Raw genomic sequence first — 16,455 nt, forward strand, 5'->3', positions numbered from 1 at the left:
ACAAAAGCTTTGGAGTCAACCTGGGTCCAAAGCTTGACTTGGTCATTTACAAGGATGTAACTCAAACATGGTATGGAATTTTTCCAACTTTTCTGTAAAAAATGACAGATAATAGAATTTCTCTCATTGGTTTGTTTGAATAAAATGAGATGATACATGTAATGAACCCGAATCAGATATCAACAAGTAATAGTGATATGCAACAGGCTCACGTCGAATCTCAGCAGGGAAAGGGCCTGATCTTGCCCGATCCCACCCTGAGCACCTGTCCTGTGCTGGAGTGCCTACACACACGAGGGGCTCATGGTCTCCCAAGACAGTTCACGCCACTTTTGGACAGCTTTCCATGTCAGAAGGCATTTCTTATGTCAAGCTGAAATCTGCCTGTCTTGACTTCTTTCATTCTTAGATAGGAGCTCTGCCATTTGGGATTATAAAGATGAGGCTTAACCTCTTTCTCACCCAAGAAAACTTTGAAGGAGACCATCCCAGTCATGTTTCCTATTTTCCCTCTCAATTCTTAGCCTTTTAGATTAAACATTTCATTTTCTTTGATTTCCTTGCCAATGAAAATAATAAATCATCTAATTATTTTATGATCACAAGCCCATGAGGCAGATACCCGTTTTACAGATGACAAAAATGAGGTTGAGAGGGGTTAATTTGCTTGGAGTTACTGGGTCCAGTATATCCTTTGAAGTGTGAACTGAACAGTGAGACTGGCACCCCTTAGTAGAACACTGCATATTTATTAATGCAGCCCACACTTGTATTAACTTTTTTAAAAATTTTATTTATTTATTTTTAGAGAAAGGGGAAGGGAGGGAGAGAGAGAGGGAGAGAAACATCAATGTGTGGTTGCTTCTCTTGTGCCCCCCACCAGGGACCTGTCCTGCAATCCAGGCATGTGCCCTGACTGGGATACGAACTAATGACCCTTTGCTTTGCAGTCTGGCACTCAATCCACTGAGCCACACCAGCCAGGGCCTGTATTAACTTCCTTGCTGAGTATGTAATCCACTAAAAGCCTGAGACTGCTCTCATGAGGGCTGTCTCAGTCACAGCCTCCCTGTTACAGTAAGAGTGAACACTGACACAGCACACACTGCAGGCCACACACTGAAACTCAGGGTTTTATATATAAGAGCTCCTGACTATGAGAGGCGGTTAAGGCAAGAACTTCATTGCCTTCTCTACCATGTAGTAGTTATATGACCTACATGTACTAGTTACATGACTAGTTCTACAGGCAAGTTACTTAGCTGTTCTGTGAAGAGAAGACGAAAAGGATATTATTATTTCAAAGACTTGTGAGAATGAAACTGTTCACATGTGCGAAGTGCTGAGAACAGCGTCCAGCACAGACCAAGACCTGAGTGTTAATCACTGTTCTTGGGAAGGAATTTGTACCAGCGCCTCACATGTGTCAGAACAGGGGTTTGAACCCAATTTCAACCCTAGATCACACTATTTCGACTATAGCTTATTAATTGATATTTGATGAAGGAAGGAAGGGAGGAGTGTTTTTGCCTTAGTAGTCACTGGTTTTTGAATAGCACAATGTGTGTGCCAAGGGGACTGCCAGGGTAGCCCAGCAAAAATGCCTCAGATGACAAAACAACAAAAACTTTAAATAGTAAAGGCAAACTTACACGTATCTGAATTGTAAGGACCATGAAGACCAAAACAAATCACCTGCTCCTCTCCCCGCAGGCCGGGCACTTGTTTGTCGTTGTTAAAGAAAGTTACAAAGAGTCGGAAACGGAAGGGCTTTTCAGCTGAAGGGGATTTTTTCCTGAAAAAGTCCCTTGCTCATTTTTTAAAAAGATTACTTGAAGATTTTAAAAACTCCTTTAAACCATAAAGTTTTGATATACTATTTTCCACAGTTCTTGCTTATAGGGGGAACACGAGAGGATATTGTCAATTTTATGCCTGTAGACTTCACTGCCATCTTGAGATTTTGTAATTCTACCACAATCATTAACTTTTCAAAGTTATGTCCAAACAGCTTATTCAAGACTACGTTCTCTCTGATTATTTTTGAGTATTTACGTAGTTGTACTCAGTGCCTGGTTATATACAACTGTGTTTTTGCTAGTGAAGCTTAGCGATGTAGCTCCACAGAACTGGCACGCCAGCATTCCCCGGTGTGGCGCCTAGGCAGTGTTAAGGAATGTTCTCTCCTGAAGGAATGTCCTGGACACTGGGCAGGCACCTTCGAGTACTAAGGATGAAATTCCTAGGAACGTGCTAGGTGAACACGAGATCAGGGACAGGGGCTAAGGAAAGAAGATGCAACACTCCCAGGTGCCAAGGAAGCCACCAACATGAGTGGCTTCTACCTCCATCACCTGTGAGTGTTTTCTATAGTCAGAGTCCCTTGGTATCTAATGACAAAAATGTTTCTAGAAAGGAAATGTGGAATGGCAGGGCTTAAAGATATCAAGAATATCTTCCATCAAGCTTTCAAGTATCAGGAAAGGAGAATGGATAAGAGTTAAGTCACTCTTGTCTAAACTCTAGCCATGTGGTCCTAATCAGCTGTCCCCCAGTGATGGATAGAATGGATAATGTCCTTCATGCTTCAGCTCTAGAGGGAACCCAGAGCCAGGCTGTAGAGTGCTCTGCGATTCCAGTCAACAATGCTGCAGTGTGTGTTCTAAACCCTAGAAATATTTGTTTCCCCTCTTTTACAACTTTCTTGAAATGAAAAAGACATTCCAGCAAAACCTGACTTTGTACTAGATTTTTGATGAAGCTGTATGTAGAGACAGGCCAGAAAATTCCTAGAAATTCTTTACAGAAGATCATCTGAAGTAAAATTCTGCAAATGCAAGCCAGCCTTGGACGGCTGCCATTTCAGGAAACCCACCTGGGTTTCAGACATGTTTCAGTCCAGAGGCTGAGTCCAAATTTCCCAACTTCATGCATCCCAATGTGTTCATCTGTCTGCTGAACAAGTACATCAGGCAATGATGTGAGAAGAAAAACATGATATTCACCCAGGCTGTCTGCATTGGTTGTTTCCATGTGGTGCAAGGTGACTGGTGAGTTTTCTCCTCAACAACTATGGGCTCAGGTGGCTACTAGGGTAGGAATCTTAGACAACCCCTGAAACCAAAACTTTGGAAACCAATTCTTACTGAAAGATTCATGCCAGATTAAACACAAGTTTCAGAAAATAGGTGGAAAGTGCCAGGCATTAGAGACAGAGGTGATGTGAGAGTAAGAAAGGTGTGGGAAGCTTTACGGACCGGCAAGGGGAGGGTAAATGAGCACGTGTTGAAAACTGACCTTTAAATCTGGAGGAGAGGGGTGGGGGGAAGTAGGAGAAGGAAAGGGGGATAAAGTGATGAAGGAAGACTTGATTTGGGATGGTGAATGCACAACACAATGTATAGGTGTTGTAATATAGAACTGTACACCTGAAACCTATATAACGTTATTAACTAACATCACTCCAATAAATTCAATTAAAAATATAAGAGTAAGTTTAAAAATAAAAAATAAATTAAATAACCAAGCAATGGTAGCTCATGTAATAAATTTGCTAAGAAATCCAGGACAAAAGGATTCAGCCAATTTTGATGAGTAGAACCAATACTTTCTTTTTAAAGTTTCTCTCACAAAAGTATGACTGTGACTGCACTGAAGTGTTTTCAGAGGCTTTGCAAGTGCATTCAGCCTCACAATGCTGTCTGCACCTATCCCAGATCTGACCTGCCCAATGACAGTCGGAAAGAGCAAGACCTTGCAATTCAGGTTGGAGGGCCGACGTCCTTTGTGCATCCCCACCTCTCGAACATTGTTATTCCCCCAGGGGAAACAGTGGTGGTTGAGAGTCTCTGTGAGTAAAGCCGCATGTTGCTACTCTTCACCCACGTCCCTGCTTGTTCTAATGGTGGTTTTGGTGGGACTTGCCCCACCAGTGTGGCACATCGGTCAACAAACACCAGCTGCCAGCCAGTCCTCAGCTAAGCAATGTTGACCAAGCATGTTCCGTGTGCTCCTCAGTGCATTGACCTGGGTAGGAATCTAGGAGAAGGCAGTGTTGGAACAGAACGTCTGGGCACACAGCACGGCACCCCAAAGGGGGCCTCGTCCATGAATACTAGAGTCCTCCTCACTCCCTGCAAAGACCCACTTTTGAACAATACCTCTTCTTTACAAAAGTTAAACTTGTGTATTTAAAAATCTATTATAAGTCACAGTCCTAGAAATTGACCAGGGGACTCCAAAATGATAAGACCCCATATCTTTGCTCTTGTGCCGCCCACAGGATAAAGAACAGGGCCTTGCACGGAGCAGGTGTGCGAGCCACACGGCAGACAGACTCCACTGCTGACACCCCTCCTGGGCCAGACCCAGCAGTGGGAAAGCCCAGGTCAGGAATGGGGCAGGTATTTGTAGAGAACCACCCAGCAGTGGTACAGCCACAGTGCCTGGCGGAGAGGGGCACTCCCACAACTACGCTCTCTGTGGCCTCTGTTCCAGCAGTGGTATGCAAAAAACACCGTGCTACTTACCACTGGTGCTGTTTGTCCAAGTACAGAGATGACCTACCCTGTCTAAACCTGTTAAAACTTTAATGTTTACTTATTTAAACTTTAAAGAGCAGAAAGCTTTTAAACTTATTATATCAAGTTCCACAATAAGAAATACATTTTACATCAAACTCCTTAAACACACACACATACTCATAAGTATTTTACATGTATGTGGGTAAAAAATAAATGTAAAAGTATGTGTATAAAATGGAAACAAACTTTTATATAAAAAAGAATTTTCTCTAAACAATATTTACCCTTATCTTTTGCAATATACTTCAACCTTTTCCATTCCATTCTTTTTTTTTTTAATGCTGATCACAGCCTACTAATCAGCTTTCACAGCCCATTTAATGTGTTAGGAGGCACATTTTTTAAGGCCCTGTCAACTGCCCTGGCTGGTGTGCTTCAGTGGCTGGAGTGTTGTCCTGTAGACTGACAGGTTGCGGGTTCAGTTCCTGGTCAGGGCTGGAGGTGCGTAAAGGAAGGCAACCAATCAATGTTTCTCTCTCACATTGATATACTTCTCTCTCTCTCTCAAAGCAATGAAAAATTTCCTTAGGTGAGGATAAATAAAGAAAGCCCTGTTTGACTTAATAAATAGCGTGGTGCCTCTTGCCCATGTTGTGTGAGCTACAACGTGTCAGTGAGACCGTGTGCATACAGACAGTGCCAAACAAGCTCTGTCCCTGTGAGGGGACAACACAAAACTCTTTGGGATCATGATTTGTTTGTCTAAGGTCTATCATTCAGAAAAACAGTCTGAAATTTTAAAAAACTTAATAACTATATAATCTATATTCTTAAAGATTAAAATAACAACTAGTTCATACTTTGAAGTCAATAGCTGAAACCCCAGTGTTCTAGAAATAGCCCTAACCCAGAACCTGACCTGGATCCCCTCCTAGCTTGTTATTAGCTCTCTCTATCGTGTGCAGGTTGCTGAGGCTGTTTTCTTATACATAAAACATACGAAATCATACCAACTTAGTTTATCTCAGAGATAATTATAGGAAAGCTCTTGGAAAAATCTGAAGTGCTATACAAACAAGTACATTGAAATCTTCTCAGAATATCTGTGCTGTTATTATTTTTACTAATTCAAAGTCCCATGGCCAGGTAGAACATTTTCCTACTAAGTATATTTATGTGAAAGCATAATGGTTATCCTCTCCCAGAATATCTGGGTGGCTAGAACTTCTACCTCTTTTCAATTACATACCCAGTGTGTCTGATCATTTTCCACCCGAAATTAAGCTGTTATGCAAATCTCATCAGTTTTATGCATGTGGGAGAACCAATGGAGGAAAATCTGTTATGATAATGCTCCAACCTATTTGCTTAAATAGACACAGAGAGAAAAACAATCAAGTGAAGAGAAGCAGAAGAAAAAAGATGAGTTTCATTAACAGGGAAGAAGTAGAATATATCCACTCAACCACAGCACTCACACGCCATTTTTTCCCTTTTCAATTATAATTTTCAAGAGAAGACATTACATTTAAATAGCCGTGAAAGACTTGGGCTTAGAGAGGCATCGGCTGACTTCATGGTGTAGGGGACTCAACACACCACATTCAAGGTCTTTCTAACTGAATTGGAGACATTGACAAAGTATTTAAAACTTCAGAAATGCCACTAAAAACTTTTCAGGTCAGTTGTCTTACTTTACAGTCACAACTCATATGGTACAATAATGATTTCAATGAACTCTTCTAACTTCTAGAAAAAGCGGACCTGATTTCTTTTGTATACCAAAGGGGCAGAAAAGAAATGCAAAAGTGGTCCTTTTTCTCAACAAAGGAGATGAATACCACCTGAACAGCCCTAACATTACAATTTATCTAGCAATATTTTAGTTTTGTAATTAGGAAAGCATTAAGGAGCACTTTACAACTTATTTTTCTTTATGACTCAGAATTTTGTAGCTATAGTTCCTGAGGGAGTCTATTCATTTTTCAGCTACTCTCATGCAAGAGCCATTTGTGGAGATGATGCCAAGGGAGTATCAGCAGAGGAAGATGGTTGCCTTTGCGTTATGTAATTTAGTGAAACAAAGGTCTGCTTGGCTAGGGGACCTGCAGCAAGTTGCCCAGTTGCTCCCCTCTCCCCCGCAAGAATTCCCAGTGTCATTTTGATTCCTCCTTCTTCTCACCCACCCTTCCCACCCACTCACCAAGGTGGATGGAATCCCTCCAATTCATCACCTCTCCTTCATCACAGCTGCTGTGGTGACCTTGGCCCACCAGCTCTTCTGCCTCTCTGGCAGGAGGCCCTACCTAATCTGCCTGCCTCAGTCTTGGCCCCTTCGATCTCCTCTCACCACTGAGACTCGGAAGAGAAGAACCTGACCACTCACTCACTCTGCTGCTGAGGCTTTCCCGTTACTCCCCACATAGCCTGGTTGTGAAGTGGCCTTAGGTTCTTCATGTGTAAAATGAAGAGAAGACAACTTCATGGATTACTGTGAGATTTAACTAGCATAATGTAAATAAAACCATTTTTTTTAAATGAAAGGAAACTACAAATGTAAGAAGTTATTAAATTTTTATCAGACAATTCAGGAATTAAGTAGTCAAATATAATTACTTGAATAACTAAATGAAGTTAATGAATTATGTCAAAAGTTTTGCAGGTTCATACAAGCTGAAGTGATAAAGTGGTGACGCCAACTTTTCTGTACACTGCATAGCAGAGATCTGTCCAAATTAGTGCTCAAATGGGAACCATGCCTGTTACACAGCAGGCGATCACTAATGTCGAAGCAGTGGTGTGTTTATCATCCACACACTGAATCTGGCTCTTTGTAGACAAAGCTATGCAGCCCTGATTTCTTTTTTCTTGGAACCACATTAGACCACAAATCTGTGCCTTTTCAAAAGGTGTACCTACTAGTGTTTCTCTTTAGAGAGAAGCAAAATGAAATGCCAGCACATCTGCAGGTGCTTATCAGGGGCAGAAATCTTCCAAACAGAATAATGTGTTCTAAGTAAGGACTTAACAATAATAAATAAGTGACAACGAGTTCCTAACTGCTGTGTATTAGGAATTGGTTGGAGTTTTATTAATCCCAGAGACAATCCCGAGTGACCAGAGATGAGTTAAATGCTCCTAAATGAAATGAAACCTGTGATGTAGTAAGGATTCACTAGAAAGAGAAGCCTAAGACCAAATTTTCTCAGGAGGAAAATCAATAAAATAATGAAAATATGAAATGCATACAATGTTAAGGTATCTGGAAAAGTTACCACTGCTTAATGAATTGTTTCACAGCTGCACAGACTTCAGTAAAGTACAATTCTGAGACCAGGAAGAAGACAGTATAGTCGATGGTAGGATTCACATTAGTACAGTGACGGGCACATAGCAAGTGTTCCCTAAATGTTTGCTGATGAAGCTAATTAACAAAGAAGATTTGGGTGCTCTTCTATGGCTACTATTATTAATTCAAAATCTTTTAGTATTAGTGCTATTGAAAGTAATCAGTCTCATATTTTTTTCTAATGAACTCATATAATAGAGCAGTTATGTATGTTCCATAGTGATGTCCTATGATACAGAATTAACGCATTTTACAATCCTTTCTTCTCCAAATACCTAATTCCTAATTCCAAATTCCTAATGCCTAATCAGATTACGCAGGAGTTTTGAGATACTGGGACTTATAACTTTATGCTAATGTTTGTGGACTACTACAAGCAAGCAGACATAATAAATACACAACAAAATGGCCACTACTCTTCCTCCTAATCACATAACAGACAACAATAATTAGCTATGGCACTTTCTACTTAGGCTGGAGTTTATCCTCCATGTCAATTCCAACAGAGTATTCTACACAGCCCTGTTAAGCCCTTCCTATATTTGTTTAACAACTATTACTGAATTCTTGCTAAGTGCCAGGCACTGTACCAGGGAGGCACATTGCAGATTAAAGTCATTTAAACAGACATGGATCTTGCCCCCATGGGGCTTAGGTTAACAATTGATTTGACACCCAGAGTAATGGCTTCTTGCAAGATCTGCTTTGTTCTGTAGCTGAAATGGAAATAATCCTAAGTAACTAAGTTTCTTCCTCTATTATCAAAGGGGAAGAAGATGGGTGCTGCACTCCCTACCTACAGGCTCCAGAAACCCGTGCAGTCTGCTGAACACTATAGGAGTTAAAGATGAAAAGAGCTGAACATTGTTTTTCAGAGCAAGAGAGAGAAAAAGAGATGGTCTTCTTTTACTTATTTAAGTACTTGATTTGCAAGTCAGATTCTGATAAACCCATAGGAGATAATTTTATGAGAATTTTCACATGAATGAATTTTACACCACTCCCCTAGAAAGACAGGGATAAAGTGTTTTCTCCTCCACAAGTGCCAGAAAGAGCATAACGACTGTGCAGAACTATAGAAAGGGAACAGATGTCTGTGTATATACCTTTTCCTACCACTTTGTCTGCTTTCTCCTGGAGCTGCAAAAGTAAATCTCCGAAAGTCTTACCTTCGTTATGAACCTTCCCCGCCCTGCCTGCCACCTGCCCTGGACTCCTATGGAAGCAGGCTCACTTCCCTCAGCAAAGACCCCTGGCCTACTTCCTCTTGTTTTTAAGCAGGAGGATTGTATCCCTACCCGGCAAACTGCTAGGAAGTTGGTATCTCCTCCAGTTACCAACCCGCCTAGAAAAGTACAAAATGTGAAAACAAGACTTTGGATGAGCAGGGACAGAAAACTGGCTTGGTCTAAATCAGGCTGACAAGAGCTGAAAAGATATTACTGCTAATATACAACTGTTCAACTGTCTCCTCAGGCTAATCCTGAGTCTGCTATCTACATAAGATGCTCTGTTAAAACATTATTTAGTTGCCTTATTTCAAAAAGTCAAAAAGATTTCCACCAAAACATAAGTCTATGGTACTGTCTCCAATGCAAGGATCCAGTTCTTTAACTTGCCTGGATGTATACATGATATGTATTTAGGCTACTGTGACATATGGTTGATCGTTTTGTTTCTTAATTTGCTTTTGTGCCTAAGTTACCTACTAATTTTGCTTTATGTTCTCCAGAACCTCTTTTTTTAAAAAAAACCCCTTCCAAGGAAGAACAAAATAACAAGCCTGCTTCCTTATTCTTCCTCAGGGATCCATTTCTATAATCAATTTGTATTTAAGAAGTTTGCACTTCTTCCCTCTGAATATTAATGTATTTCTTCATTCTCTAAAAAAAATAACACCATAAAAATTATAACTGAAAAATTATACATTTTACCTTTTGCCCTTTTTCCTATAGAATGGCATAAGCCAGCTCTTATATCATTATAGTACTTACTTAGGGAATGTGAAATCATACAACATCATGAACAGGAACTAATTTTGTGGCATTCAAGAGACAATTAGCAACATTACATTTATGAATTCAGTAGAAAGAGCAATATTTTTACAACTCTAATGTATAAAAGAATATAGTTGTGTTAAAGGACAAAAAAATCTTGTATTCTGTTTTGAGCTTCTCAGTATTTAAGAGATGGAACTGAATTCTTGTCATTCATTTATTCTATGTGCTAGACACAGTTCTATTTTGTGAACAAAATAGACAAGAATCTCTTCCTTCAGGGAGCATAGAATTGACCGACTGGTCCATGAAAATTCTAGTTGAAATGGACACTCAATAAATGCATTAAAAATGTATCCCCAAAATTCCTACAACTAGGCTAGGACCTCTTCCCTGGCCCCTTTCTTTCTCACTCTCTGAGGTAGCCCCCTTTCCAAGGGGTCAGGGTAGGTTTATGACCCTCTGAGAAGCTATTAAAAAACAATGTACAAAATGGAAGACTTACCATTAATAAATATATAGATTTTAGATTCTGTTTGCTTGTTCTTTGAAGCAGGAATAGATAGATATTTGCAGCTATAGAAGCCAGTGTGGTTTGCCTGGGCCGTGGTCAAGGTCAAAGTGCTGCAGAACAGTTTGTTGTTCCTTCCACAGGCAGATTTTGTTATGCTCAGCCTTTTCCTATCCTTACTCACTGTTTCAGGCAAAGACCATGAGTGGTCTGCTTTCCCTCTGCAATCACAGAAAAGAAAAGAAAACACAATTAGGGCTGGGGCCAGGTCCCAGGCACTCATCTCATTGGGAAGCACTATTCTGAGGTTCTGTCTTAAGCGCAGTCATCTTCTTTACAGAAAAGTGATGCTAAATTTAGAACAGCTTTTAAACAACTCAGAATAAAGGTGCAAAAATGATCAGGGCTCCCCTTCCCTTGTTTCCCCTTGAGTGAGTCTTTTCAGGAGGTGAATTACTTTCGTGTGAAGCAGGACCCTTGTGATTTGCACTTTGTGAATCACTAGAGACCACTGAAGTCCCTACCTTTCTACTCTAAGAGGTGACCGTTCTACTCTGCCTTAGGAAGGGCAGCCAGGTAATCCCAAAGCCGACAGTCACTTACCTGCATTTGATATATAGGGTCTTGCCTGCTTGCGTGACGTGCTGGGTGCCTTTTAAACTCAGTTCAGGACTTTTTAATTTTGAACCCAAACTAGATCCTGGAAAATAAATTTTAGAAACGTATTATTCACAAATTGCCCTCTCATGTTTTTTTAAAGTTATATCTTTCCAAAAAGGTAACATTTTACCTTTAACTTATTTTCACATGCAGAAAGGTACAGCTAAAACAAGTTTCTCTCGATTCACTAATTTTTTTCAAGTCCAAATCTTACTCATGAATATTATGTATCCTTTTATGCCAAATGGTCTAAATAATGTCCAAAAGACCATTAATTTAGAACATTAACAGATTTATACATGGTTCAAAATGCAACTACATTAAGACCATACACAATGTGGACGAAAAATGGGCCGCATGCTAACCCTGACAAGCTTAGGGGAGGCCTGCGCGGCAGCCTTGCAAACTCAGAGCCTGAAAGTGACCACGCAGGATGGTCTGGATGTCAAAATTCCTAATGAAAAGTGGGTCATGGCAGGTAGTCACGTCCTTGGCTGGTATCTTCCTTGACAAACATCAATCTTAACCTTAAGTGAGCCAGTCTATTGTCCTTTCGCAATTAACAGCATACCTTTGAAATGTCAGAGTAGTTTCCTTTTCCAGACGCCTTGGGGCACAACCTCTGCACTAGAACCGAGACCACAGAATACCTCACCCATGGTTATCTTATTCCCCACATACCATCTCTATGTGCTGTAAATGTTAACTATTAACCTTCTTGTACCCACCTATGTGAAAGAGGTACGTGTCTCTCTGTTTTACTTTTTATCCAATCCCAGAGACTTCCCAGCTTTGCTTTCTCCCACCCCTTAATCTACCACCAATGGATTTCATGGAATCCCTCTTATATCTCTTCTTTTGATTCTAATGTATAAAATATGCTGTGAAACTGTCATTCTCTGGAGCATTTTCTCAATCCATTAAGGTTTTGCTTCCTGGAATTTGTCAATTTGGCTCAGATAAATTCATATAAATTCTCTGTAGGTTTGGATGTTTCTGACATTAACAGTAGTAACTTAACTAAAAATTCTCAGGATAAAATGTCAATGTCATCCAAAATATAATCCTAATACCAGTATAGGTCATCTGTATAAATGGCCTGTGTGATCTATTTTTCTGATTACAAGGCATACAAAATTTCCTGGGTTCTAGACATAGCTCAGTCACTAGTTAAGCCATAATATTTTGGGCAAGTCATTTTCTTTCTGAACTAGTTTCCTCATATGGAAAACTAATTCTAGAGCCAAAATCAGTTTTAGAAGCCACTTAGTTTTTGTCTTACATAATCTCCAAGTTCCTTCTGCTGTGGTACAGAAAAATAGGAACTGCTCACCATGTACCTATGTGGCATTTGACAGGCATATTTCATGATTGTTGTAAGACAATAAAATAGGCCCTGCAAAAGTGCCTTAAAATCTATACGTCTCTACACTGCACAATAATAACACCCCTCCCCCCACTATTGACTGGCTGGGTGAGCCTGGACAAGTCGATCCTCTCTCCACTACTCAGTTCTTTTATCTGGAAAAGAGGCACTGGACTGCATAGCCTTGGGTCTCTGACTTCCCGTTACCGGGCCCAGTTTCTCGGCTCTTTGAGCCGTTGGTACTGTCAAGGTTGATGCTCTCCTGAAGCTCTCCTTGACTAGTCAGGATGGATCTCAGTAAAGACCTCTTGACCTCCTCCTGTTCTGCTCCCCCACCGCCCCTTCCTCTCACATTCCTCCTCCTTTTCCTGCTGAGGCAGCTGCAAGGCCAAGTAAAAACCCCGAGATTAGCAGGGATAATGGTTGGGGGAGGGAGGAAAGATATTCTGGAAGGGAGGAAAGTTCAGGATTTAGAGCCAATCTTAGGGAATATTTTTTACTTAAAAATTGGTTTATGCCATGGATTTCAAAGTGGGAGGTTGAGCTGGACAGCCCTCCACATTTTAGTGTGAGATCACAGAGCTGAGAGATGAGACACACATGTCTAATTCCACAGTTAAGTCTAGCAGTGCTCTCTAGTGTTTCTCTTGGGTCCTAATATCTAAAAAAAAAATTAAAAAACTAGACTCAGTTAAAGATCTGAATTTGAAGCTTAGTTTCTCCATTTACTCACTGTATGGCTGTTGGCATTATTATTTTGTAAAACTGGGAAACCCAGGATTTCTCTCACAGGTATTGCGTGTGAATTCAGTGCTGTGTCATCTAGGTGGTGGCCATCCTGCCTGGCATGTGGCAGACACCCACTGTCACTGACATCCAGAGGAACTGCTCCCCTCCCCTATCAGGGAATACTTTGCTGGGTATGTAATTGCAAAGATATGAAATGAACAGTTTCTGCTTTTCTGGTGTTGTTGGTGATATAAATTAATATTTTAAAAGTACCTTTTATATATAATAGACCTAGTATCAAAATACTACCAGAAAAACATGGTTCAATATTAACTAATTTAAATTAAAATCACTGTTTCATATGAATGCAACTGGTATACCACATAACAAGTCATCGAACAAGTCAACCCATTCAAGCAACTAGGAAGGCCTTTTGTATGTCACTCATATTTATGGGTTCCCTGAGGCAACATTGAGCTCAAAACCAGTGATCCATGGAAACACTAGGTTTCTATAAAGCCACAGGCTGAAACTGATAACACTTGCCCTGAGAAATGTCCAGGCCGAATGATTTCTGCCCTTCTTTATGGCATGGAACTTTGGGGATTTAGTTGAACAATTGTTTGTGTTTGGAAAAGATCCAGCATAGCTTCCTGAGGAAAATTCTGGCATTGCTTGCAGGTGATCTGTGTGTTTTTTGTGGAGACGAGGAGCTTTCTCATCTAGGAGGGGCTGTGGGGAAGAGGCCTCCCTTTCCATGGTATGGGTCATTCCCACTGCCTGCTGTTTTGGTTTCCAAAGTGTATGAATCTTTCTTTATCAGCAACTTAGAACACCAGGAATCCTAACCCTAAACAGAGAGAAACTTTGACCTCAAAGGACCACCCGAATGCCAGCAGAGAGAAGATTCCTTGAAGAACATGCCATCTGCGAGTTCCTTTCTTCACTCCCATTCCAGTCTCCAACTGAGAGAAGACACACAGCTGAGTGGCTAAATAAGACACTGAGACAAAAATAGGGTTGTTGGAAAATTTAGGGGGAAAAGGCTCAGAAACATATTTTGCTATATAATTTTTCTCCACTGACATCAATTAATTTTGCACTTGGAATAAGGAAGCTAGAGAAAAGCTTCATTAAAACAAAGCAAAGGAGAAGTGTAAGTAAACTGTGTTTCCAAGAAACTGGACCCTGAGTGCATCACCATTCCTCAGTTAATAGGAAACTAGTCTCGTAAAGATTAATGGAGGTGCCAAGATACAGTTTAACAGGAAAACTAATAAGGAAAAAGGAAAGTGAAATATTTATTCTTCAAATGCTAGGAAATGACATTAGGCCTTAAAACATTTCTTTGAGGCATTTTAATGTCCACAAACGTGCTTGAGTAATGAAGACTTAACATGTTTTTAGTACTTACTGCATGTCAGATACATTCTCCTCAGGAGTGATATACTCATAACATAAAGATATAAATATGTACATGTCCACATACACGTCCACTTCACACCATGTGTAACTTAGTTTGCTCTTCTCAATAAGCAGCTCAGAGTCACACTGCCCATTCAGAAACAAATCCACGGACTACCTCACTTCCAAGGGTGGAGTGCCACAATTTCACAATGACTCTCCCATTGTGAAGCTCAGATGGGGATCAAAACTGTCCTGTTGGCCATGGTAGCCTAGAAGTCTCGTTTAAAAGAGTTGTTGTCCTCTCAGTGAACTAGCGAGAGGTCTGTGAACTACTGTTTTCATCCAAGTCAACTACAGTATAATCATTCCTTATATCAGGAGACTGAGGCTCTTTCTTCAAAGCTACAGTGCTGGGTCCGAAAAGAGTGAATTCCCACTATAGGTCATAAGGAACCACACACAGATCATCATTTTAAAGCTGAGAGATGACTTTTATGTAAAGTCTGACTGAAAATACACGAAGAGCCCTGATTGGTGTGGCACAGTTGGCTGGGCATCATCTCACAAAACAAAAGGCTGTCAGTTTGATTCCTCGTCAGGGCACACAGGGCACATATGAGAGGCAACTGATCATTGTTTCCCTCTCAAACACCAATCGTTTTTAGTTGAAGGCCCTTCAAGACAAAAGTACCTATTTCATCCAGATTTGAAGCTCCATTTCATCCAGATTCTACCTCTGCTATATTGAAAGGGGCCTTATGCAAATACAAATCATGAAATGTTCATGCTTCCATTTTTTATTTAGTAATTAATCTCCCCAGGTCTGCTGCTAAACAGCTCTGTTGTGACCATGGGCATGTCATGGTAAGCCTCAGATTCATTTGCCAACAGAAGGGGCTGGACTTAAATTCCTACTGTCCCTTCCCGACTAAAAATTCTATGATTCTGAAATCACAGGAATGGGTACCGAATGTACAAGTTAGAAATTGCATTCTAGAGATACTGATCACTAATAAAAAGACAAATAACCCAATTTCAAAAATAGGCAAAAGATCTCAATAGATATTTTCCCAATGAAGATATATAAATGGCCAATGAGCACGTGCAAAAATACTGGATGTCAGTAGTCATCAGGAAAATGCAAATCAAAACCATAGTGAGAGCCCTAGTTGGTGTGACTCAGTGGACTGAGTGCCAGACCATGAACCAAAGGGTCTTCAGTTCAATTTTCAGTCAGGGCACACACCTGGGTTTTGGGCCATGTCCCCAGTGCAGGGGCGCTTGAGAGGCAACCACACATTGATGTTTCTCTTTCTCCATAAACAAAATAAATACATAAATAAAAATAAAACATTGTTATAAATAAATAAATAAAACATTTTTAAAAAGCAAACAAACCACAGTGAGATACCACTTTACACCCACTAGGACAGCTCAAATAAAAAAGATAGACAAAAACAAGTATTCATGAGGATTTGGAGAAATCGGAGCCCTCATATATTCCTGGTAGGATTGTAATTTGAGGCAACCACTTTGGAAAGGAGTATGGCAGTTCCTCAACTGGTTAAACATATGACCCAGGACCTCCGCTTTTAAGTGTCTACCTAAGAGAAATAAATACATATGTCCATATAAAAACTTGCCCATCACAATATTACTCATAATAGCCAAAAGGTGGAAACAACCCAAGTGTCCACCAATGATAATGGGTAAACAAAAGGTAGTATAGCCATACAACAGAACACTGTTTGGCAATAAAGAAAAATGTAGTGTGGACACGTGCTACAGTGTGGACGACTTCTGAAAACATTATTCTGGTGCACTCAGAGAAAAGGCCACCTGAGGCCACAGTGAGAAGGCAATCGTCTACAAGCAGCAGAGAGAGGCCTCAGGAGAAATCCAACCTCCTTACA

General features: G+C 40.4%; 1 protein-coding gene across 1 annotated transcript in view; it reads right to left on the reverse strand.

The window, feature by feature from the left end:
- The window catches only part of FLT1 (fms related receptor tyrosine kinase 1), a 188,434-nt gene that overhangs the window by 149,769 nt on the left and 22,210 nt on the right, over positions 1–16,455 (reverse strand). The window contains exons 2-3 of the mRNA XM_045844753.1: positions 10,984–11,080; positions 10,375–10,601 (exon numbers count right to left, since the gene is read on the reverse strand). Of these exons, the coding sequence (XP_045700709.1) occupies positions 10,375–10,601; positions 10,984–11,080 (324 nt within the window). The remainder of the gene's footprint in view (positions 1–10,374; positions 10,602–10,983; positions 11,081–16,455) is intronic.

The sequence above is a fragment of the Phyllostomus hastatus genome, unplaced genomic scaffold (assembly GCF_019186645.2).
Source record: "Phyllostomus hastatus isolate PE091 unplaced genomic scaffold, TTU_PhHast_1.1 phas_contig_41, whole genome shotgun sequence".
Lineage (NCBI taxonomy): Eukaryota > Metazoa > Chordata > Mammalia > Chiroptera > Phyllostomidae > Phyllostomus > Phyllostomus hastatus.